This window comes from Clupea harengus, chromosome 12 (genome assembly GCF_900700415.2).
Source record: "Clupea harengus chromosome 12, Ch_v2.0.2, whole genome shotgun sequence".
Taxonomy (NCBI): Eukaryota; Metazoa; Chordata; class Actinopteri; order Clupeiformes; family Clupeidae; genus Clupea; species Clupea harengus.
In genome coordinates, this window is record NC_045163.1 from 1,624,661 (window position 1) to 1,647,221 (window position 22,561).

Sequence of the window (22,561 nt, forward strand, 5' to 3'; positions counted from 1 at the left end):
CACAAATGCAAGAAATACTAAATCACGGCAATGACTGTGGTTAAACAAATTTTATTAGGCGTATTTACAGCATCAATATTTGTTTAACAAAGTGTTCAGTAACGGTTCAAATGCTTTCTGTAGCTGCATTCTACAGCTTTTAGACATTATGTACATCCTGCTCAAAAAACGTAATATCTATGATACAGTCAAGGGAAAATATATATACTCTATTTCAGAGGCAAAATTAGGTTCATACAAACAGTTAACACCTGCCTGTCATTCTTAGTAACTGTTGGCACCGTCATTAATGCAGCCATCTTCACAGTAACCTGCTGCTCCAGATAATTACATTCATGGAATGCTACTTTCCAGGGTGTATGCTGACAAATATTGAATTCACACCGAATTCATACTAGGAGTTAAACAATCAAATTAAGTAAGAGTTCCAACAAAAAAAAAGCCTTAATGCTGCCAGTAAGTCTGTTTTTGGCATACACCTACATGAATTGAAATGTGTGGCATTACAATCTTACTCCTTGACAAAAACAAACAAAAACATGACAGATTTTGACAGTTTTCAGACTCTTCGAATCACTTCTGTAAATGCTTTAGTCGAGTCTTTGAACTGCACCTTATCGTATTGGATGTTTAAAAGGGAAATACTTAAGCTAAGCTTAAGCCAGTATTTTGTCTTCATACACCGCTCATACATACATACTCATACAACTCATTCCGAAGGAACAAAGTGTTCTGATCAGAAAAGTGACCAGCACTCTTTGAGGATTCACCACATCATAGTTACGCAATACAACCAATGCATCTCAACATGCAAATAGGAAAGCGGTTTCAAATGTAAGATTTCTAACAGGAATGTAATTATACAATGATCATGAAACTGTGGCCGAATATTAAAAAGGGTTAATTAGTTTTTGTTGGAAAAAACAATGCATCTTTGTGCAAGTTGAACTTGAAACGTATTACTGTTGTTATAATTGCATAGGAAATACAGATATTTTCTGAATTCATCTTCATCCATCTGCTGTCTAAATCACTGCATTATTTTGACTGAGCATGTCCCCAACAGGTAAAATATAGTAGAGATGATGACTGATACAAGGGCCAAAACTGGTGGAGATATGGTTATGCTGATCCACCACTAGAAGGCAGTAATGTATTGACGTTTCCTTAAAAGCACTCAGGGAATTGAAAGGGGGTGGGGGACAACAACAGCACAAGCCATTCAAACAAGCTAAACACATTAGCTTGATATTCTCAAAATAGTGTCTGTTAAAACTAAGCCTGGAAATAAAGAGGCGCCTGGAAAGACCAGTCAACATAGCTAGCTTGCACCCCTTTACTGTTAATATTGTTGACAGGATTTTCTATGATGTGGTATAGCACTGTAGTTCTCCTCCACAGCTAGTATTACTGTGGCAATGGTGTGCGGTTGAGCTTAGATCAAGGCAGGACGTCTGTACAAAGCAAAGGAGAACAGAGGGCACAGAGGAGATCAGTTGGAGTTGGGTGTGAAGGGGATGGCTGTTTGTTCCATCTCTTCATCTATCTGTCCTTGGTCGTCAGCTTGTCAATCAACTCCTGGAGGGGCGCTAGCTCCTTTCGGTCAATCAGATTGAACTCCTGAAACAATACAACACACACAAATCAAATCAGACAATCGCCCAAAAAAGGTTACACATCAATCATGGTAGAAAAAAAAGACATGAGTTGTGTTTGAGAGTGCCTCTGACCAGCACAAAGAAGATGAAGTGCTTGAAGGAAGTGTTGAGATGGGCCTCCTCCTGCAACTGCATGACAGAGTCAAAGTGCTGGTGATAGATGTGAGCGTAAACACGGAACAGGCGCTTCAAGATGGTCTTTGCCACAGACATAAAATTCTTGGGAAATGGCACCCCTGTAGGTGAAAAGTGGCAAAAGATGAGAAATAACAGGAGATGAGGGGGACTTTATCTGGTGATGAGACAATGACATCACAAAATACCAACAAACAACTTGAAGTTGTAACAGACTGTTAATTCATATTTGAATTTCTAGAATGAAACGCTGTTCATGAAAGTGAACATAAGCATAATTGATCAGACCTCAGAGGGTGAGAACAGCACTGTACACATGGTACATTGGGACAAAAAGCTATGCAAACCCTGTTGGAAGATGAAATTGGATGGATAAATCACACACAATGACTAAGCATAGTAAGACATTAACTAGAGCATCTCTAGTACCGATTTTAGAAGGGAACAGTGTTTCATCATCTAGTTGATCTTGCACCCAAGTCATCAGGTAGTCAATGTACTTCGGTGCAGAGCATTTGATTGGCTTTTTTATGTTGGTCCCATCAGCCCAGTGATACTCATACCTATTAACACAAAATAAGAGGAAACAACATTGGAGATTTAGCAGCGTCATTCTCATCTGCCTGAGCAGACTGGCAGTCAAACCACACATACAAGGCAGCCTCTATCCAAAAACTAATATGAGCCTATTTCTCAATCTGTAAATCAAGCTCATGCATCAGATTTAGTTACACATCTCCCTAATGCCATCAGATTTCCTTAGTACATTCTTGACAATATGTATTCATTGTGTCTCAATTATTAAGAGATACAAAAAATATTGTTCAGATCCAGGATTCAGTGTTCCAGCAGTGCTTAAAAACACAAACAGTCCTGCAACACGCTTCGTACATAAACTCACTTTGGTCCTGCAGACATGACGGGGCAGCTCTCCTCAGTGCAGAAGTCTGTTATGGTCCCATACAGCATGTTGATCTGGTTGAAGAAGTCCACCGCTGGGTAGGTTTGTGACAGGGGGAACAAGATGGAGGAGAGTGGACACAAATCATTAGATGCAATAAGTAGCTACTTGGTTTAAGAGGAATGGAAGAACAAATACATCAGCAACAACCCTCTAAAGTCCTGACACAGGAGCACTGTGTTCAGGTCTCGTACCAACCCTCTAAAGTCCTGACACACACAGGAGCACTGTGTTCAGGTCTCGTACCAACCCTCTAAAGTAGTGACACACACAAGAACACTGTGTTCAGGTCTCGTACCAACCCTCTAAAGTAGTGACATACACAGGAACACTGTGTTCAGGTCTCGTACCAACCCTCTAAAGTAGTGACATACACAGGAACACTGTGTTCAGGTCTCGTACCAAACCAAGAACTATGTCATCTGTTTAGGACTCAACTCAGAAACTGAGGGGTTACCCCATTACTGGGTGGACATCTCAAGTTCTGAGGAACCTCTTGATGTTGGGGACTACACTTGATGCTCAACAGACAAAGTAAGGTGCTAATACCATCAAGGTAATGGGTTCAATACTCCATGTAAAATGTCCATTGTACTAAAGCATCCGCTAAATTCATAAATGTAAATTACTATTATGTGTATGGTTGCATCACAATCCCATGGTTGCTAATCCATTACTGGCCTTTCATGCTGGCTAACAGATGCACTTGAATTGGGGTTTGACTAGAGTTTTCTTTCAGGGCATTGGTTCTCAATTTAGGGGCCAACAAAAGTGTTGGAAATGGGTCAAAGAGTGTTTAGAATTCACAGACCACCACACCACTTGCAGAGCTGGACATCTATTCACAAACATACTGCTCACACGTCCCCCTTGCTGAGACAGACTCATTCAAAATATGTTGCTCAAGACATTGTACCTACTACATGCATTATAACACAGTTATAGTAGATTTTTGTACATAAACGCAAACATGCTTAACAACTGTAAAATCACGTACTGTTCACTGCCACCCATTCATTTAGGTCCTCTCCATCTGGTAGCATTACAGCCATCCGCAGGTTGCCGCTGCCAAGTGTGGCCTCTGCATGTTTTAACAGCTCGTATTGATGAGACCCTTCGGGGATATTCTTCTTCGGTTTAAAGGTTTTTGACGAACGGTTCCCACTGTCAAAATGGCAATGGTGTGATATGTTACTGTGTGCACGTAGCAATTTTTTAACCAACTGTTAGCCGTTACAACAAACAACAAGTTGACGTAGACCAGAATCTGTAGCACAATAAACAGCTGGAATGAAACAAGCATGCTATTCTAAACGACCTATAAAGTTACCAATGTGATCCAATAAACAAGAGAAGTGGTTAGCTAAATGAACGTAAACTGACTTCTATGTTAGCTAACGGCAATACTGGAACACACAACCCCCCCCCTGAAGTCTTTCAAATCTTTACATGATCAATAATATTAGCTTGTTCGTTAAGATTGCTTATACAAACCCTAAAGTAACATATCTATCTAGTGTTACAGTATTCGTGGTGGTGTAGCTAGAATTCATGGCCTCAACTCGGTGTCTTGATATGCATTGAATTAGCTAACGTTATCACTGCTATCTAACCGGCTAACGTAAGCTTGATGAAGTCACCACTGATACACCTGACTCAAATAACAATGTCACTTATGTATGCCGTTGCTTTGGTTTATACTTCTTTGAAGCCAAGTTAACAGTTGGTCAAGTAGTTAAGCATATTGATCTTACATGTAATATATGACAGCTAGCGTTAGTCGGCAGCTGAAAAGTTAACGTAGCCAAGTCAGTCACTTTGTCAGAGACGAATACACGGTAACGTTACACCAAATTGAACACAGCAAATACAGAAGTAAAATTGTCAGACAACATAAGTAGATCGCCACGATAAAGCTGGTTATACATCACGAACATGGTTACTATCATAAGCCATGTCAATTTTGGAACGAAAGCCTCGCATGGTAGAAACAACTCAGCTACCGGTAGCAAGCTACCAGCAGAGCTAGGATACACAGGTTAGCTAGCTAGCCATCATATGTAACTTAAGTCACAATGTTAACTAAGGACAGCTATGCTGTCAGTTAAGATTGCTTGACTATTTAACGTCGTTCTTTCTGAGTTGTCTTATGTTGACTCTGCTAAAAATACTACTTGACAGCTAATTACAATCGCTAGACACAAAATAGGCTAACTCGCGATGGAGATAATAGCACCTGGACGGGTTTATTGACATGACGTTACCGTTAGCAAAATCATGTTAGCAGCTAACGTAGCTGAACATAGCCAAGTTAACGTTTTCGTTCCTTCGAAGGCTACTGTAACTTACAACAAGAAGCTCATTGTCCTAATGTGCGATGCCTCCCAGTGTCCGGGCCACTTCAAACCGTCTACAGTAATCGCGTAATGCTGTTGACGGCGAGAAGACAGCTCTACCCAGCCCTTGAGGAAACTGTGACCGTGAGGATCATGCAAGGCACCTAGCAACAAACTTCGGGCTTCACTGGGGTAGTCTCGTCGTCGTCCAGAGTGTTACGTCACTCATAGGGTTTGGATACCGGAAAAGGGAAAGCATCACCATGGTAAAGTCTGGTTGTAACAATCCTCAGGTGAAGTTTCTCATGGAATCTTGACAATGTGTTTTACTGTTGTTGGTGTCTTGCAGTAACATCAGCATTGGGTTACCTAGTGCGTATCAAATTATCTTAAACATTTGTGCATGAGCATGCATGCATAGCTCACATGAACATTTGAGTTAGACCCATAACGTCCAAATAGCAGTTTTTTGTGTGTGCGTTGTATCAGGTTTTAGTCATTTTAGTTTCCTTAGTCCTATGCTTCTTTACCATACACTCACTAGGTGGCAGTGTTACGATAGTTAGGTAGCCTACTGTAAAACATAGACAATAATATTGTCAATGTACAAGTACAATAATATACAGTAATACATGGAACACATGGAAATGATGAACTATCTAAAACTTCGTGGACAAAATAACGCTCTGACTTTTTTGTTTTATTAGGCCACATCACCAAATTAAACTAGTTTATTTTAGATTTTCCAATAAATAAGCAGTGATTCCACAAATGGGCCCATTAGGAATCATTGAATTCAGATCTTCCATAGGCTACTTGAAATGAGCAAAGGCACATTGGCAAAGTTAAAACATAACCTGCACATCCATGTAGGCTATATTTCAACATGTAACCTAAACACAGAACTTCTTACACACACTCAATGAAAATGTCAACAACCTGAAAAGACATGATACTCTTTTATTTACAAATTGCAAATTGTCCAGTATGTAACATTTTAAAACATATCAACACATTTCAGGAGATAAATATGTACACTTTAATGTGATTATTTACCACAGAAATTCAAGGTGATTGATATTGAGATTTACAAAGCAAATACTGTTGTCGTATTCTGTCAAGGCAACTTCCAGCATTATTTAGCTTTTAAAAAGAACAAGGATGATTTTGTTCCATACAAAATAGGATTTCATTTCAATGGTTATTCTGTAATTATCATGTGTCCATAAAAGGCACTGTTTCTTTACCAAAAATAGGTAACATAAAAAAATCAATGGTTTATTGTGTCTTTAAAAGTAGTAGCAGCCAAAAAGAGAACAGAAGCCAAAAATATACACAATCTTCTAGAATATTTTTAATTTCCAGAAGTGAATAATGTTTATAAGATAATCTATGAATTTGTTCTAACATTTTTGAGTCCCCATGGACAAAGGTTGGTCACCGTCTTTCTGCTTATATCACTGTAACAGTCTCATTAAAAAGCTCCAGCATATTCAGAGTTAATCTTCTATCCTGAGATAGTCTCCTCTGCTTGAAGACATCTGAGCACATATAAAATCACCTGATAGCAGAAAATGTATTGTTCCTGTTGTGGAAAGACATAAACATAGAGAAAGAGAATGAAAATTCCATTGACTGGAAACTTCAAACCACTATTTATGCACAAGAAAGCCTATGGTATAATTTATCACACACATGTTTTATTGGCCATGAAACAAATGCCCAACCATTGAATATAGTAATTTGTCTAGAGAAATTAAACAAAAAAACCTACCTCTGTTTGAACCATTCCTTGTCTCTGAAGCCTCATAGTACGGACCACATCTGAAATATCAAACTTCAAAAGGAAAACAGATTTGAGTGAAACATTTCATTATCAATATGATTGGCAACTCAATAAAATCGTATTCACCAAAAATAACGTATGATAATGTCCATCGTTTTTCTACTTACATCTACATCTTTGCTGATGAGTCCCAGAACCACATCTATACAGATCAGAGTACCTGATCTGCCAATCCCTGCACTGCAGTGAGTGATGATGGGTCCTGATTGGTGGATGTGTCTCATGTAGGAGATGAATGTGAGCAGTTGCTCAGGCTGTGTGGGTGTTCCGTGGTCAGGCCAGCCAGTGTAGTTTAAGTGTGTGACCTGCTGGATCTCATTAGTCTATGGACAAACAGTCAAATTAGACGTTAAAGTAACACTATGCAACACTTTTTGATGTATGTTTTTATGAGCAACTACCTGCTGGATCTCATTAGTCTATGGACAAACAGTCAAATTAGACGTTAAAGTAACACTATGCAACACTTTTTGAAGTATGTTTTTATGAGCAACTACTTTTTGAATCATCTTCATTTTGATGGTACATGGTCATGTGAAGGACAGATACATACATCTGTCATTCCCACAAGCCCTCCAGGCTATGCACTATGTAGTTCTGTAGTCTGGATCAGAACACCCAGCAAAATTTAAGAAAAGCTTTCACAGCACGACATAACTAACTGTATCCCTAAAAGACGCCAGTTAGCAAGATTTTATCAGTGCCAGTTGGGCTGTTGGTGGCATTTACCAAGTTTCTGTATGCTCTTTAGGTAGTTAGCTTGCTAGTTTTAGACCAAAACTCTATAATGCAGCTTTAATATGTCTACACATAGTGAACCTTTTTCCAAGATAAGAAAAATATTTTATATTATAATTATTACCTGAATATCTTTAACCTCAATCAGTCGAATAACAAAGTTGTCGAGGTGTTGATCCTTCACTAGAGTGATCTGGAGCCTGTCGTCTACCATTTCTGCTGTTCTGGGTGTATCTGGCCAGTATCTCTGGCATTTCACCTTTCCTCCTTCCACTTCCTGGGTCATCATAGCAATGACATTAGATTTCTGTTCCCAGACCATTTGCCAGAAGTCCCCAAGAGTGGTGGGTAGTGGTCCTTGGCAGGCAATATACATAAAACATTCGTCCTTCACTAGCATCTTTATGAAGTTGGCATTAATGTATCCACCTTCTTTGCCAAGAAGCACTCTAGTGGTGTCGACTACAAACAGAAAAACAGAAAGGCAATTCAAAATAGTAACAGCAACATGATCTTGATGCTGAATGCTTGACTAAGTTGTCGTATGTGCACCAACAAGCTGAGGATACTCACAAGGTACAATATTTTTGTAACGATTTTTCTTTTTGTTTTCTTGCGTCTGTCCAATCAAACAGTCATCAAGAGGCTGCAGATTCTGTAAATTCTGTGACAGGTGTAGAAAACACTGGATGTAAAAATAATCTTAAACCTACAATGCTTTGAAGCCATCTCATCCAACTCACTAACATCATTTAGCACTGATACACATTCAAAGGTCAGGGTGTATATTAAATCAGAACAATTATTAAATTAAAAAAAATGATGAACATCTGTACCTCAAACTCCTGCAGGGGGACCTTCTGTTCCAGCAGACCTCGCATCATTCGGACCACCGTGTTCAGTTTGGGGCCAGTGTATTGACCATCAGGGATGACTTTTACCAGGGGCAAAGATGTCAGCTCTTCTTCAACAACAATAGGTCCATCTAATTAATAGACACAGATAGATTGATAAATTGATAGATAATGAGAGAGAGAGAGAGAGAGAGAGAGAGAGAGAGAGAGAGAGAGAGAAATTAACCCCTCTGAGCACTACAATCAATGTGAAATCAACAGTGGCAACTACCTGTTCTAAATATCTCTGCAAGAGCAGCAGTCTGCCATTGAGGCCTGGCCTGGCCTGCTATGCTAAGTCATGTAAGGCTAAGAGATGACTGTCTGCAGTAAATACAGTACACAAGGAACCTGACTTACCCTCTGAGAACTTGGAGTTTATATTCTCAATAGGAAGATCATCGCTGCCCCAAGTGATCTCGTCCTCCTCCAACTGGCCATCACTTGTCTGCAGATAGCTGAGAATGGTGGATCTGAGGAGAAGTTCATTTCTATCATTCTCAAGTCATGTCACAAGGAAGAATCCATGCTTTCTCTTTGACATGCAGGTACTGGAGACAGCATTTGTTGTTCATATGTATCTCCTTGGACATACTCATTCGGATAGGCATGATTTTTCAGGCTTTCCTGGTTCTCAGTCTTGACTGATCCTTGTTTTAGACCAGGCAAACCAGATCTTGAACTATGTCAGCACTAAGACTTTTCCTCTTTGTCATTAGATTGTTGGCATGTATCACAAGGTGGTGTCAGGAATGCAAGTTCATCTTAAAGTTAAAGACAGAGAAACATTTGTATACTTCATAAAGAGCACAAGATTTCCCCCATGAAATTTACCGCTCATCTGAAGGGCTATCTACACATTCTTCTTTCCAGTCTGCTCTCCTTGAAGTCTGAAAACACAAACACACAGATACAACAGTGAAATACTTAGTGTGCCTTCATAATATATCCCTCAAATACCCCTATCTTCCTGTCAAATTTTAAAAGAAAGGTTCAACCCAGCATTTGACTGAATTTGTATTCCGATTGGGGCAGTTCATTCCGATTGAGGTGGCTACATGCTGCAATTTCATTCTGTTTGAAGTTGAATTATTAATGGAGCATTACGCCTCATGTAAATAGAGTGTATTTTGTTGTTTGTGGGCATAGCACAGCAACTCACAAATAAAACAATTCCCAATAAAAAGCTTGGAGTAATCGAGACGGACAGAATGAGAGAGAGAGAGACAGAGACAGGGAGAGAGAGAGAGATCTGAATGGAGAACCTCTACTCAAAGTCATTTTATGAATGCAAACGGAGTTTTATTTTATAGCACCAAATCAGATTCATCAAATAATCCTAGAGGTACATTTCTCTACCTCAGGTGAGTCTTCAGGCAGAGAAGAACCATCACAGTCTGTGTCTTCTGACAGATCCGTATTGCCCTCTGTCTTGTTTTCCTTAGAACCCATGTCATAGTCTGTGCAACACAATGTCCAAAACACACACACACACACACACACACACACACACACACACACACACACACACACACACACGCACACACGCACACACGCACACACGCACACACAAAATTATCTCTAAGAGAGCAGCCGAATGTGGATTGTGGGTTTAGTTTCTCTGAAAGCGAGAGCACACAGAGATGAAACAGAGAGAGTAATGTACCTATGGGTGGGATGACAGGTGCGCCTTTTTCACTGCTGGACTTGTGACCATCTGCTGGGCTGTGCACTTTAGTTCGCACTCCACTGTCCTCACTCACATCTGTAACAGGTTACATTTCACATTCTGAGAAAGCGTCGGAAGGTTAGATTTGTTTTCTTTATATAGAGAGAAGTGTTGGGGTACCTGTGTTTCCATTGCACTTGTCCGAGCTAAGAGGCAAGAAGCCCAAGTACGTGCTAGGGGTTTGATCAGGAGGCCTGGACACAATCAGATGTACCACGCCTTTGGCTTTCCTGATGGTGGTGACGGCTTTGGAGTGGGACACTCCTGTCATCAGCTCATCATTCACCTGCAGACACACACACACACACACTTACATTATTTTATTTGGATCAACAGGCAAAAGGCAACAAAGTAAGATTGAAACACTTTAGGAAGAGACATGCCAAATTGGCTTACATATTTGTACCAACACTGACAAGATATAGTAATAACTAATCTATTTTACACAGAGAAACACACACACACACACACACACACACACACACACACACACCCACACCCTAGTCTGACACACATAAATTACAAGAAATGCTAGAATGTGTCTGGATTACTTACCCTAGTTAGAAGGAAAGGACCTGAGCTATCTGTTAGTGACAGATTACATTTGGACATAATAGAGCAGAACAGGACGTAACTCACCTTCAACAGCCGGTCTCCCACCTGCAGCTCACCGGAGGTGTGAGCCACTCCCCCAGGCGTGATGGACTTCACAAAAATGCCCCTCTCCCCTCCGATGACCGAGAAGCCCAGGCCTCCAGAGAGCGGCTTCTCCAGGTGCAGCTGAATGAGCTGCTCCTGGGACACACACATAGACATTATGCAACATTCATGTCAAAAGGTCACAGTTCACACAGAAACAGCTTCAAATGATGCAACATCAACCACAGAAACCAGAACTCGAAAACTCGAATGTCTGAAAACCCTAATTCTGCATGTGCAGAGGGGGATCGATTTCACAAAAATAGTACTCAGTATCTGATCAAAAACATTAAAGACCAAATAAAACTAAAACCTATTCAAATGCAATATCCTACAGCCATACAACTACTAAAACCTGATTTTCAGTCAAAGAAAAACAAAAAACAGTGAGCATAAGCAGCAAATTGGATTAGTTACCTCAGATGGACAGATACTGGAAAGGACTTCTAAATCATTCCGTTCGCCATGGAGATAACCTTCAAAGACAAAACCTGCTGTGAGGCATTCTGCTTCGACGTGGACTTCAATACTGAAACAGCCTGGCATTACTCTGAAAGAATATTGTATTGGCCTTGAAATCCTGACTTACCATTCATGCTTTGTGATGTGTTTACTTTAGAGCTTAGGTTATTGTTAAGATGCGAGACGCTCTTTTGTCGTGGAGTCACTGGCTTCCCGTCTCTGCAAAATAAAAAAAGCAAATTGGAACCAGGCTGTCCAACTATGTACATGTGTTCCTCTTCTTCTACAAGCTTGTGCGAGTGAGTGCGTGTGTGTGTGTGTGTGTGTGTGTGTGTGTGATGTATGTATGTATGTATGTATGTATGTATGTATGTATGAATGAATGTGTGCCTGCCTGTATGCTTACCTGGTGGCCTTCAATGTGAGGTTCCTGAGTGACAGCTCCAGCAACCTGCGACTTTCACTAAGGGTGAGGTCGTGGGTCGGGGCGCCGTTGATGAAGTGGATCAAGTCCAGGGGTCTCAGGCTGCCCTCGCCCGCTGCCACTGATCCTGGGGCCACCTCCTTCACATAGAGCAATCCCAGCAGGTTATCACTACCGCCTTCCAACACCAGACCTGAGGAACACACAGCACCAGGACCAGGGGTGAGACAGACCTCCGGGCAAACACTTCCAAGGAAACAAGGAACCTTCCACACACACAACAAGGCTGCAGATCAACTAGACAAGTCTGTTAGGACGGAAAAGCTCACGCTATGTTTCTGCCTCCAGCATCTTCTAGTGTACTGGGTGATCAAGTTGAGCTCTGTGTAGGTGTGGTTGGTTTACACTGCTAGTGGGTGATAATGAATGGGCTGTCACACACCCATAAAAGGAGAGTTTCAGAGAGCAAACAGAACTGAAGGATTAAGCTTCAGAGATCCAACACAAACACACCTACTATGACTGATAAAGCATGTTGTTGATAGCTGAACTCTGGGTCATGGACAGATATGGCAACAATATCACTCTGTCAAAAACCCTGGAGCTGCACCTCATTAACCCAATTGAAAGTATTACATTTAAATTCCATGTGACATTAAACTCCAATGAAACAACAGTTCAGTGATTAGTGCTAAATGTACACGGGTTAGGATCCCATAACCAGATGTGCCTGGGGTTTGGTTTGGTTTGGTTTAGATTGTGCCACACTTCACAGCAGTAAACTGGGACATTCCATCCAAAACCCTCCCACTGATAGACCAAAGCACCATTCATTGTTGCCTTTGAATCAACAGAGCTACCTTGAGCATCATATGCCATTGGATTCATTCACAGATTTCACATTCAAAGCACACGATGATCATCTGCACCAACAATTAGACCTAAATGGTTTTCTTAAATGTGAGAACTGATGCACCATGATTTGTGTACCAGACCTAAATATATTGTTTTACCCAGAGAATCTTCTTGGCACTGGTAGGTGATGTCAGGCAGTAGGTGAGCTTCAAAAGGAGGTTTAGGAGCTTCCAGAACTCTCCCAACCACCAAGTCCACTACTCGAGGTGCCGCTCGAACCAGGTTCACCACCTCTGTGTGCCCCATGCCGGACACCTCAGAGTTATTTACCTGAAGACAGGAATAGAATCAGGTGGGAACAGGGCAAATTAGCATGAACATCATTCTGACTCATTCTGTATACAGAACAACAAACAACTTCCTCACATATTATGAGATTAAAATCACAAATTACAGGGACACGGTCGTCTGGGAAAAAGTTCCAGCAAACCACATACACAGACAGTGCGTTTATTTGGTTGATTTCCTTATCTGTGAGTGTGCATGGCACACAGAGCGAGTGTGTGTATGTTACCATTATCATGCGATCTCCAGGGCGCAGTCGTCCGTCGCCTTTGGCTGGGTCCTGAATGATGTCGTGGATGTAGCAACTGAGGTCATTTCCTTTGGTGAGGGTAAATCCCAAACTTCCTTTGTCTGACTTGACGAGAGAGACCTTCAGCTCAACTTCCTATAGAAGAGAACACTATTATTATTATTATTATTATTATTATTATTGTTGTCTATTAACTATTTAAGAAGGAAACCAAACAAGCCCAAGAGCATGCATCTACAATAAAAAGTATCTAAAGTGTCATTACACACAACACTCTCATTAAGAGCCTTTTATGTCTCGTGGGAAAAAAATGTGCCTTGAGCAAGTATTCAGTCATGGGAAGATGAGTGGAAGGAGCACAGATTTAATGGGACAGGGAGGACCAGCCCACTTTGAGTTCTCTCACCGGCACAAATTCCTCTATGTCCTGACTGTGGTTTGGGAGGCTGAGGTCTGTGGGCACAGGAAGCGGGGGAGGCAGGGGGTCTGGGCTGGGACTCAGGCCCGCCCTGTCTGGGCTGACTGATGATGACAGGATGGGCTGCAAGGTGGAGTCCAGCTCCACCGTCATGGGGGAAGAGGATGGACACCTGGAGCACAGAGCCAAAAGACATGATCTAAAGGAGCTCGATGTTGGTGTAGGACAGGACAGATCATTGTGAAAGGTCTGTCTGGTTGTAATGGAAGCTCACTGCATTCACAAAAGAAAAGAAACAGACACCTAATGTCATAATTATGACTTACTATATTTTAATTACGAGAAATAATTATGAGAAAAGTAAAGCTAGTTATTGTAGCTAATTTCAGCTACTTGATAAGACAGTGTGCAAAAATGGCGATGTCTGATTTAATCTGCTTTTATTTCCGTGGTATGAGACACTGGGAAATATGAATGTCAGTAATGTAGTCGTGTTAATCGCTATCTTTATTCAGGAGCAGTTAAACCTAAACGGGATGTCATGTCAACACTGAACAGGCATATGAAGTGGAGAGCAGTCACCTAGTCTGGCCTTGAACTCCGATCTCTGAGGTAATGACACGGCAAATCCAAAAAGCTATGCTTGCTGGTATGTAAGCACATACTAACTCAACCGTAATGATAGCACAGTTACAAGCACAGTCATTATTTAACATAAACCTTAGCTTAAGTCTATTATAAGGAGCGGTAGCCATCAAGAAATGTATAAGCTAACCCATCAAGCTAACCTATATGCTAGCTGCTATCTTTCCCTGACCATGCTATCAGATTCTGCTAAGCAATGAGGATGAGTAGGCTACCTGTCAATTCCTGTCTAGGCTACATCGTCTTTGATCTCATAATTACAAGATCTTTTCTCATAATTACGAGATCTTTCCCGGTAGATATTTTCTCTTAAGATTGTAAGTCATAATTACAAGATCATTGTTTTGTGTGAATGCAGTGCGCTTCTCTAGATTGTGACTTGTGAATACTGTGGTATTTTCCAAGTCACTCTAAGGACGTGTATGCATATAGTAGCCATCCAAAATACTTTATGTAGACCTTCTATGGAGATAGTTAAAATGCTGAACAGTGAGCCTGGCTGACAACTTCCTTAAATATCAATAATTAGTGGTCTCTAAACTATGTCTAAGACTTCAAATGTATAGATTATGGGAGCCAGGCCTGATCTGCCCTGTACCTTCTGTTGAGATCTGTCCTGCAGATGGACTGGTTGGGAGAGTAATAGGCTGATCGAACTGTATCGTCCAGCTCGCATGGGCTTTCATACTGGCTGAGTCTTCCCAGCGGAGTGTTGTTGCTGGGGGTTTGGTAAACACTCCTGTCCCATGATTGGCTACTGTGCTCCAGGGAAGGGCTGAAGGCCTCCTCCACCTCCTCGTCGTCATCTGTGCTGTCACTGTAGCTGTCCCGGCGGCTGGGGGATTTCATCAGCAGCCTTTCCAGAGCCTCCTCCACCGGGCCCAGGCTCCACTGGCTGTCCCCCCCAGCAGGAGAGCCTGTCCTCGGCTGACTGTCCCCCCCAGCAGGAGAGCCTGTCCTCGGCTGGCTGGGCACAGGATGAGCATGGACCTCCTTGCGAGGGGAAACCTTGGGGGTCTGTGGAGGAGACAGGGAACAAATCCAAGCTCATGAAATAAGCTCATGAAGCAAGCCTTTTCCTAACTTGACTGTGTGGCATTTGGGAAACATGAGGAGAAGCATTGTTCTTTTTCTCACCACCAGAGAGGAGTCCATTTCTGGCAGAAGTCCTTTGTCGGGCCTACAGAGCAGCAGAGTGACCTCCTGTCCTGCTCCTCTCAGAGCTGAGATCACCTCCTGTAACAAGCCAGACTACAATATCAAGACAACCATAGAATACTGCCACTTCAGTCCTCTAGTCTATATCCTCTATGAACAACAGCAGGTTGATTACTGTGGTCATGAAATTCCAAGTCTGTTACAAACCAACAAACGTACATGTTGTGACAGGCCCTTGAGTGAAGTCTGATTGACGCGCAAGATGACATCGCCCACTTCAATTTTGTCACTCTCAGCAGCTGGTTGCCCAGGGAACAGCTTCTTCACTCGAACCATGCTGGTCGGGGCTGGTTCCCCTGGAACGTTCTCCTCACGACTGAAGCTGAAGCCTAGGCCAGAGGAGTTCTTCAGCAGGCCAACCTCAAACACATTATCTACAGAAGAGGAAACATGGAGAGGGATGCCATCAGGTTTCCCATTAGTTGCTGAGCCTGATATGGAGAGCAGTGAGTATGGCAGGTGGTGTCTTATGCTCTCTTACACCCACACTCACCGTCTGTCACAAAGTGGTAGTCAGGGGGATGTTTCTGGGCTGCTCTGGGCTTCGCCTTGGGTGGCTCTGCAGTGGTCTGTGGGGTGAGTGGGGCGTGGATGCTATCAGCCAGGGGCTGACCCTTCTCTAGCAGCAGGTGGACAACCTGAGTGACAAAAGAGTTCAGAGGTCAGAGGTCACCTTTCATCAACATCAAGTGACTCAGAATACCTGAAATTACAGGTCACAAGTGAGGAGCCCTCAACAGAAAAAAAACGGCTAAATATAATTTCTGCTTCGGGTGCAAATGAAGAACATAAAGCGGTTGTCTTACTTGTCCCGTCTCTCTAAGAGCTTCCACAGCCTGCTTGTGTGTAGCTCCTTCCAGGCTTTTCCCGTTCACAGCCATTACTCGATCACCTGGTGGTGAAGACAAACACAGTTGTCATGTGACACAAACATGTGACACAAGGGCTGACGCATACTACAGCTACAACTGTGACAGATACTTTCTGAAATCCAACAATTCAAATTTGAGAGAAAAAAAAAGGCAGAGAAATATGCTCAGCAACTCCAGAGACCATGTGACCCTGGGCTGACAAGGCTCACCTTTTTGAATTCTCCCATCCAACTCCGCCGCTCCTTTAGGGATGATGGCTTTGACATAGATTCCTCCATGCTTCACTGTTGTGTTTGATCCACCCTGAGAGGGACAGAAATATTAATACGCTTATCCATGCCACTGTGATATTATAAAATGTAATGTCCTATCCCACATTGCACTGCAGTCCTGCCTCTTTCTGACCTCTAGTTGTGGCTCTGTTAAAGGGTTACTATTAATCCATTCCAACAGTGTTGTGCTCAATAGAGGATGATTTAATAAATAGGTGGTGTTATGGCCCCAGGCCTTTAAACATGATCAAGAGATTTAAAACTAAATTATAACTGAGTTAGATGTGAGCAGTCGTTTGCAGTAATTAATGAACTTCAGTTGATTTGAATTTGACATGAATTGTTAAAAGGAATTTTATTGCTGCAGAGGTCAAGAATAGCTGAATCATTTCAATCGTGCAAGAGGAAGTAATTTCACAAGACAAGATTACAGCACAGCACACGTCACACTGATGAGACGGAGAAGATCCACACAGTGGGAAATCAAACTGGTCACAGTGCAATCAATTAAAGATGATCAGCAATTCAATGCAGGCATATTTAGTGAGGTGATCAATGTTGGAAACGAATTTCTGCGTTTTCCGTCCTCTGTTGGCTACAGTCTGAACTGCACCTACTGTGTTTGGAGTTACCGATTCGCTGATTCAAAATGCTTGTAAAAATCTGCATGCAATGAGAGCCAATCTACTTTCCCCAAAATGAAGCCAAGCGGCGGACTTCAAAAGCAGGCACACGCTACAGGCAAAATGGGGAAAAAACAAAACACACAAAGTCATGAGTAAAAAGAGAAGGAGAGAATAAAGAGGATAGAGTGAAAACCTTTCCAAACAGTACCGTCACACTAATGCCCAGGCTGCTGTCTATTTTGGACAGCTCAACGTCAAATAGATCTCCAGGTTGGAGACTATTGACCCCTGGGGCATTACCACTTAAATTTCCCATGATGCAGCTGGGAGATAGCTCCTGCAAACAGAGAAGAGGTGTGTGTGAGAAGACAGCACGTCACACACACTAAAACATGCAGAGGGGGCTAGAGGGAGAGGGGACACTTGGAGGTCCAGCTGAGAGAGTGGCCAAGCACATATCAAAGATCAAGTCCCATGCAGCAACGTCATGCAGTTTCTCATTTCAAATGCAGGCATGCCCGTCAATTTGACACAAGCAGTTAGTTTCTGATCAACATAGCACTAGCATGGCAGCACCATGTGAAGTGTGTGTGTGTGTGTGTGTGTGTGTGTGTGTGTGTGTGTGAGATCGACAGGCTGAGTGACCTTGGCATTATGGAGTGAAACTTGCTGCACACCACTACAGTCTCCTGCAGGAAACTGCATGATTAATGAAACAGTGTCTAGATGAACCCTAACGATTCTGCGCAGTCAATCATGTAATGAGGAGACGTCTGTCTGATTGAACCATGCACATGACTGCCATACATGATCTAGGAGGACTAATCAAATCAGCTCGTCTTTATTTAGGCAAACTGGCAGAGCATGACACCAGTCACTGCCTAAACAATGTTGTTAAATCACATCCTTGAAGAAGTATATTTGTTTAATGCAAGTCATTTTAACTTGTTTCATGTCAAGTATCTCAGTAGTTTTTTTTTCTTTTATGCAATGCAATGCAATTTGATTCTACCTCCACTTCAGCTTTAATCACAATGAGCTGTATACATAGAGATCTGAACTGAACTTGTAACCAATGATGCCTCAACCCAGCCAACTTAAAGACATGGCCACATGGCCACAGTATTCCACTTTACGGTTACACTCCTTCTCTCAAGCTTCCAACATTGTGGCATCCATCTTTCCTCTGACTATACCTTTTGAAGTTTAAGTTTCTCTTGGCTACCAGAGTATGTCTCCTCATCCATATCCGAGTCTCCTCTGTCTGAAGATTCGGGTTCTTTGGGCATCTCCTGCACCTTCTGGGCTTTCCTGGTCTTAGGAGGCAGAGCGGGTGGGGTTCCGTCCTGAGTGGGCTGGGCTGCAGGGGGGCCCTCTGGGGGGGGGCTGCGGTGGAAGCCGTTGAGCTGAGCCTGGGGGAGACTGGTGCTGTCCGTGTGGGAGTTGTTCAGGCTCTCCTGGCGTCGGCCCGGTGGGGACACGGAGACACTGGGGGCCGGTGGAGGGGGACTGGGGGACCCTGCGTTCTCCTCAGATGACGAGTCCAAATCTGCCTCCGTCCTCTGAGCAGCAATGGTCACGGGGGACGTGGCGCTGTAGCGAGGGAAGCTTGAAGGGGAGCCTAGGATAGAGGAAACCAACACAGTTACATTGCAGTCACACTGGGCTGTGTACAAGAGCAGAATGTGTCTAGTAAGCACACTTGCTTACCAAATTAACACTACCATCTCAGAATAATTATACCCAAGGAGATCAGAAATACTATTTTCTGATTATCCCTTACATAACCCCTCATAATGATTCCAATATTTCCAAATTTTAACACCTGGAAAACAGAGATACACATAAAGTATGATATATTATTGGTATAACTATACTACAACGCTTTATAATAGGCTGGTCTCCCCAGACGATACAGGACACAGGATTTTGATTATTCATTTGTTCACATTTGAAATAAAAATGTTGATGCAATTGTCATGCAGTTAAAAGCATGCAATGCACAATGTATAGGTCTTCTAGCTATGTACATTAGTCCAGGTGGAAGTGCTCTGAAATACAATATTACAGCTAGTAATACAGGGTACATACTCTGATTTTAGGACATTAAAGAGGTTAGTAAAGAGCAGTTCTATGCAGCTATTAAAAAAGCAGTAATCATTAGAATACCAATGTTATTTCACCCAAAGAGAACTCCTATGTTGTTTCACCACACATCTTTATCAGCACAAGGTCAGACAGCATATAAGCCCATTCTGATAGCAGTTGGTCAAACAGCAACAGCGTTCTGTCACCAGTCTTGACAGCATGGTCGAGGTCAGTAAAAAACAAACAAAATAAAGGTGGTGATCTCTGCGCCTGTAGTTCTGAACCCTAATAATATATCTGGATATCAGTCAGCAATGCTTACCTTCAAATAGCCTCTCTTTGGGCTGAGACACCATGAGTGTGACATCATCAGAGGCGTTCTGAAGGATCTCCACAGCAGCTTCATGAGGAAGTCCCTCCAGATTGAGGTCATTGACTGAGATGAGCCGGTCTCCTGATAGAGCCATCAGGGAGAGAGACACACCATTCAGTCACAACTACTTTCAAATTACTTCCACATCACAGAGATGGTTCAGTCATTTTGTGGTCCATTTTTGCCAGGTGATGAATACTTATTCCACTATTATTTCTCCTTACTGATATGTAACTGTGTTTTGCCACTAACAGTGCTAAGACAGACCTTCCAGCTGGTGCTGAGATCAGATTTGTAGATGGAATTATCTAAGAGGATACGTACCAGGCTTCAGGCAGCCGTTGATGTCAGCTGGACCTCCAGGAGTTATGGAGCTGATCAGAGTCCCAAGATCCATCCGTCCTGAGCTCTCTCCTCCTACAATCTGGAACCCTGGGGATAGAAAAAAAAGAGAAGAATTATTCTCAAAGAAAAAGAACAAAATGAAAAAATGTACAGTCAAATGATCAAAAAATTATTGTGAAGCCAGTTAATACAAACCAAATGAAAAACTGCTGACAGACTTTCGAGCTAGAAACTTCTTCAAAAGGAAAATATAAAAGGGAAACATATAAAGTCTCTCCCCCCTCCCTCCATAATTCATTAATCACTACAAATGGGGCTGCAACTCAAGCCCCTCCACAGTTTATCACCCCCTTCATGTCTCTGTGTTTCTCTCTCTTTGCTGAGAATGCTTCTATACAAGAGGCATCTGGTTTGGCCCAGATAACCCCATTCTGTCCCCCTGACATTCATCCGAGTGTCTGTGTCAACTGTGGAGGCACACATGATATATGGCTTCCCCACCCATATATGGCACAGACAACTTCCAGCACAAAGAGGGAAGGAAAGAAAAAACAGAGAGGGGGGGGGGGGGGCTTACCCAGACCATACTTTGCATCCTTCTTCAGATTCACGGTCATAATCTCCCTCTCAGGGGAAGGCAAGGCATTCAGCTTCTTCTTCAGAGAATCTGTTTGAAAAGGCCAGCAAGGAAACAATCAGTGTTTCTAAAGCTGACTTCCCTGGCAGAAGAGACTGGGGTTCAGTAGCCTTTCCACTGCCACTCATGTTGCTACGGCTACTGAGCTGCAAGGGATGGTCAGAGTGGGGTGGTGTACACAGCTGCTAGGCACATGCTTGGATCAAATTACACTAGAATTGAGAATTTTACCCCCAAAAAACATGCAAAATACCTGACATCAACATCACAAGCAGCCAGTGAGAAAACCGTGCATCCAATCATTATTCTGTACACACAAACCTAATTTGCGTGAGTCCTGGCTGAATGTTTATAGGCTGCATTAACCCTCTCTGGTGTAGAAGACATGTCAGTCTGCACTGCAACCACTGCCAGAGCACGGGGCCCACTGACACACCAGTGGGCTTGGCGAATCGGTTCCACACAGGGATCAGAGAGCTTAAGCAGAAGCTGAGCTGTACATCACAGCTATAGGGCCCAGAGGGGGCTGCCGTAAAGGCATGGGCATTCCAGATGGAAGCTTAATGGGCTCCAACAATGTGTCTCTCTATGCGTCTGTGTACGCGAATGGAAACAGTGCGATGATAACTAGACGCTTGAAAGGAGATGCAGCCTTGGGATTCTTTGTAGAAGGAAATTTGCAAACTCATTACATCACATACCACTGACTGTCAGAGGCGCAGGGGTGGAGGGGAGTCCTGAGCTTGCCATGCTCACACCTACACAGCGTCAGACATTGAGAGACAGGCAGGCAGGCAGGCAGGCAGGCAGGCAGGCAGGCAGGCAGACAGACAAAAGAGATCAATTGTTTTACATAGACTAATCAAAGAAATTAAAAAGAATTACAGATTACTATTTCTATGATCTATAATCAACATGGCCCATCTTTATCCATGACAGCAGTGCCTCAATGTAAATCAATCTCTCCTGCTAGTGCCCGCCCGCGCCGCTATGAGTGAATTAAAACATCAGTCTAGCCTCTACCAGTCACACCATCTTCAGATTTTTTTTTTTTCTTATCAGAGTTTAAAGATTCAACACAAATCAAGTGCACTTCATCCCTTTGAGAGTGCAGTGCAAGAAGATCAAAGGTAACAATCTCACAGGAGGCAGAGTCACTGCTCTGAGAAAAACAGATTTAAGAGAGACTGAGAACCTGACAACTCCCCCTCAATACCCGCTTTGATGTCTACATCACTGGATGAATGGCATAACTGCCTGGCACAAATATATAGAGAGGCACGTACGCAGACTGAAACATGCAAATAGAGCCATTCAAACACAAAGCGGCAGACACAGGCCAGCATACACATGGAGTCTCACGTACAGATATGGAGACAATCAATCACAGAGGCAGAAAGACAGAGATGCCAGCAGAGAGACAGACAGAAAGCATGCAAGCAGGCAGGCAGGCAGACAGGCTGGCAGACTGTGATCAGGGTGAAGACCTGGAGCAGACAGACAGAAAGCACTATAAAGAGCATCTCCTGTTGTAGTACGTTCTGAATAAAGTCACGAGGACGTGGTGTTCTGACCTACGACATAGGCGTTGGCTGTCTCTTCACAGGAGGAGGAGTCCGACTCCTTCTTAAACTTCTCGGGGCTCCAGTGGGGGTTGCTGTGGACCAGAGAGCTGAAAGCACTGCTGAGGAGAGAGCAGAGAGGGGGGGGGGGGGGGCAGTTACTACCACAGCCAG

The 22,561-nt window shown here is 42.8% G+C and overlaps 2 protein-coding genes across 8 annotated transcripts in view; both read right to left on the minus strand.

Moving 5' to 3' along the window:
- Positions 1-35: 35 nt before the first annotated feature.
- Positions 36-5,373, minus strand: LOC105911503 (MOB kinase activator 1B-like). Its single transcript, XM_012840312.3, has 6 exons — positions 5,104-5,373; positions 3,752-3,918; positions 2,695-2,788; positions 2,223-2,356; positions 1,731-1,894; positions 36-1,620 (listed from the first exon to the last, which is right to left on the minus strand). Exons 1-6 carry the CDS (start codon positions 5,115-5,117, stop codon positions 1,543-1,545), a joined length of 651 nt encoding a protein of 216 aa, XP_012695766.1. The 5' UTR covers positions 5,118-5,373; the 3' UTR covers positions 36-1,542.
- A 415-nt stretch (positions 5,374-5,788) lies between these two features.
- ptpn13 (protein tyrosine phosphatase non-receptor type 13) overlaps positions 5,789-22,561 on the minus strand; it is a 63,583-nt gene continuing 46,810 nt past the window's right edge. For 2 of the 7 annotated variants that reach the window (XM_031577858.2, XM_031577857.2), the window contains exons 19-49: positions 22,400-22,509; positions 21,527-21,583; positions 20,766-20,855; positions 20,168-20,275; positions 19,793-19,924; positions 18,579-19,003; positions 17,576-17,719; positions 16,694-16,787; positions 16,419-16,504; positions 16,106-16,250; positions 15,772-15,986; positions 15,532-15,630; positions 14,993-15,411; positions 13,738-13,921; positions 13,311-13,466; positions 12,895-13,066; positions 11,864-12,074; positions 11,585-11,676; positions 11,413-11,471; positions 10,936-11,091; positions 10,417-10,582; positions 10,234-10,332; positions 9,927-10,027; positions 9,402-9,457; positions 8,928-9,040; positions 8,511-8,659; positions 8,248-8,338; positions 7,799-8,136; positions 7,044-7,259; positions 6,865-6,927; positions 5,789-6,675 (exon numbers count right to left, since the gene is read on the minus strand). In XM_031577858.2, coding sequence (XP_031433718.1) covers positions 6,598-6,675; positions 6,865-6,927; positions 7,044-7,259; positions 7,799-8,136; positions 8,248-8,338; positions 8,511-8,659; positions 8,928-9,040; positions 9,402-9,457; positions 9,927-10,027; positions 10,234-10,332; positions 10,417-10,582; positions 10,936-11,091; positions 11,413-11,471; positions 11,585-11,676; positions 11,864-12,074; positions 12,895-13,066; positions 13,311-13,466; positions 13,738-13,921; positions 14,993-15,411; positions 15,532-15,630; positions 15,772-15,986; positions 16,106-16,250; positions 16,419-16,504; positions 16,694-16,787; positions 17,576-17,719; positions 18,579-19,003; positions 19,793-19,924; positions 20,168-20,275; positions 20,766-20,855; positions 21,527-21,583; positions 22,400-22,509 — 4,624 coding nt within the window. In that variant the 3' untranslated portion in view covers positions 5,789-6,597. The remainder of the gene's footprint in view (positions 6,676-6,864; positions 6,928-7,043; positions 7,260-7,798; positions 8,137-8,247; positions 8,339-8,510; positions 8,660-8,927; positions 9,041-9,401; positions 9,458-9,926; positions 10,028-10,233; positions 10,333-10,416; positions 10,583-10,935; positions 11,092-11,412; positions 11,472-11,584; positions 11,677-11,863; positions 12,075-12,894; positions 13,067-13,310; positions 13,467-13,737; positions 13,922-14,992; positions 15,412-15,531; positions 15,631-15,771; positions 15,987-16,105; positions 16,251-16,418; positions 16,505-16,693; positions 16,788-17,575; positions 17,720-18,578; positions 19,004-19,792; positions 19,925-20,167; positions 20,276-20,765; positions 20,856-21,526; positions 21,584-22,399; positions 22,510-22,561) is intronic. The other 5 variants (XM_031577859.2, XM_031577860.2, XM_031577863.2 and 2 more) reach the window with 5 other exon arrangements.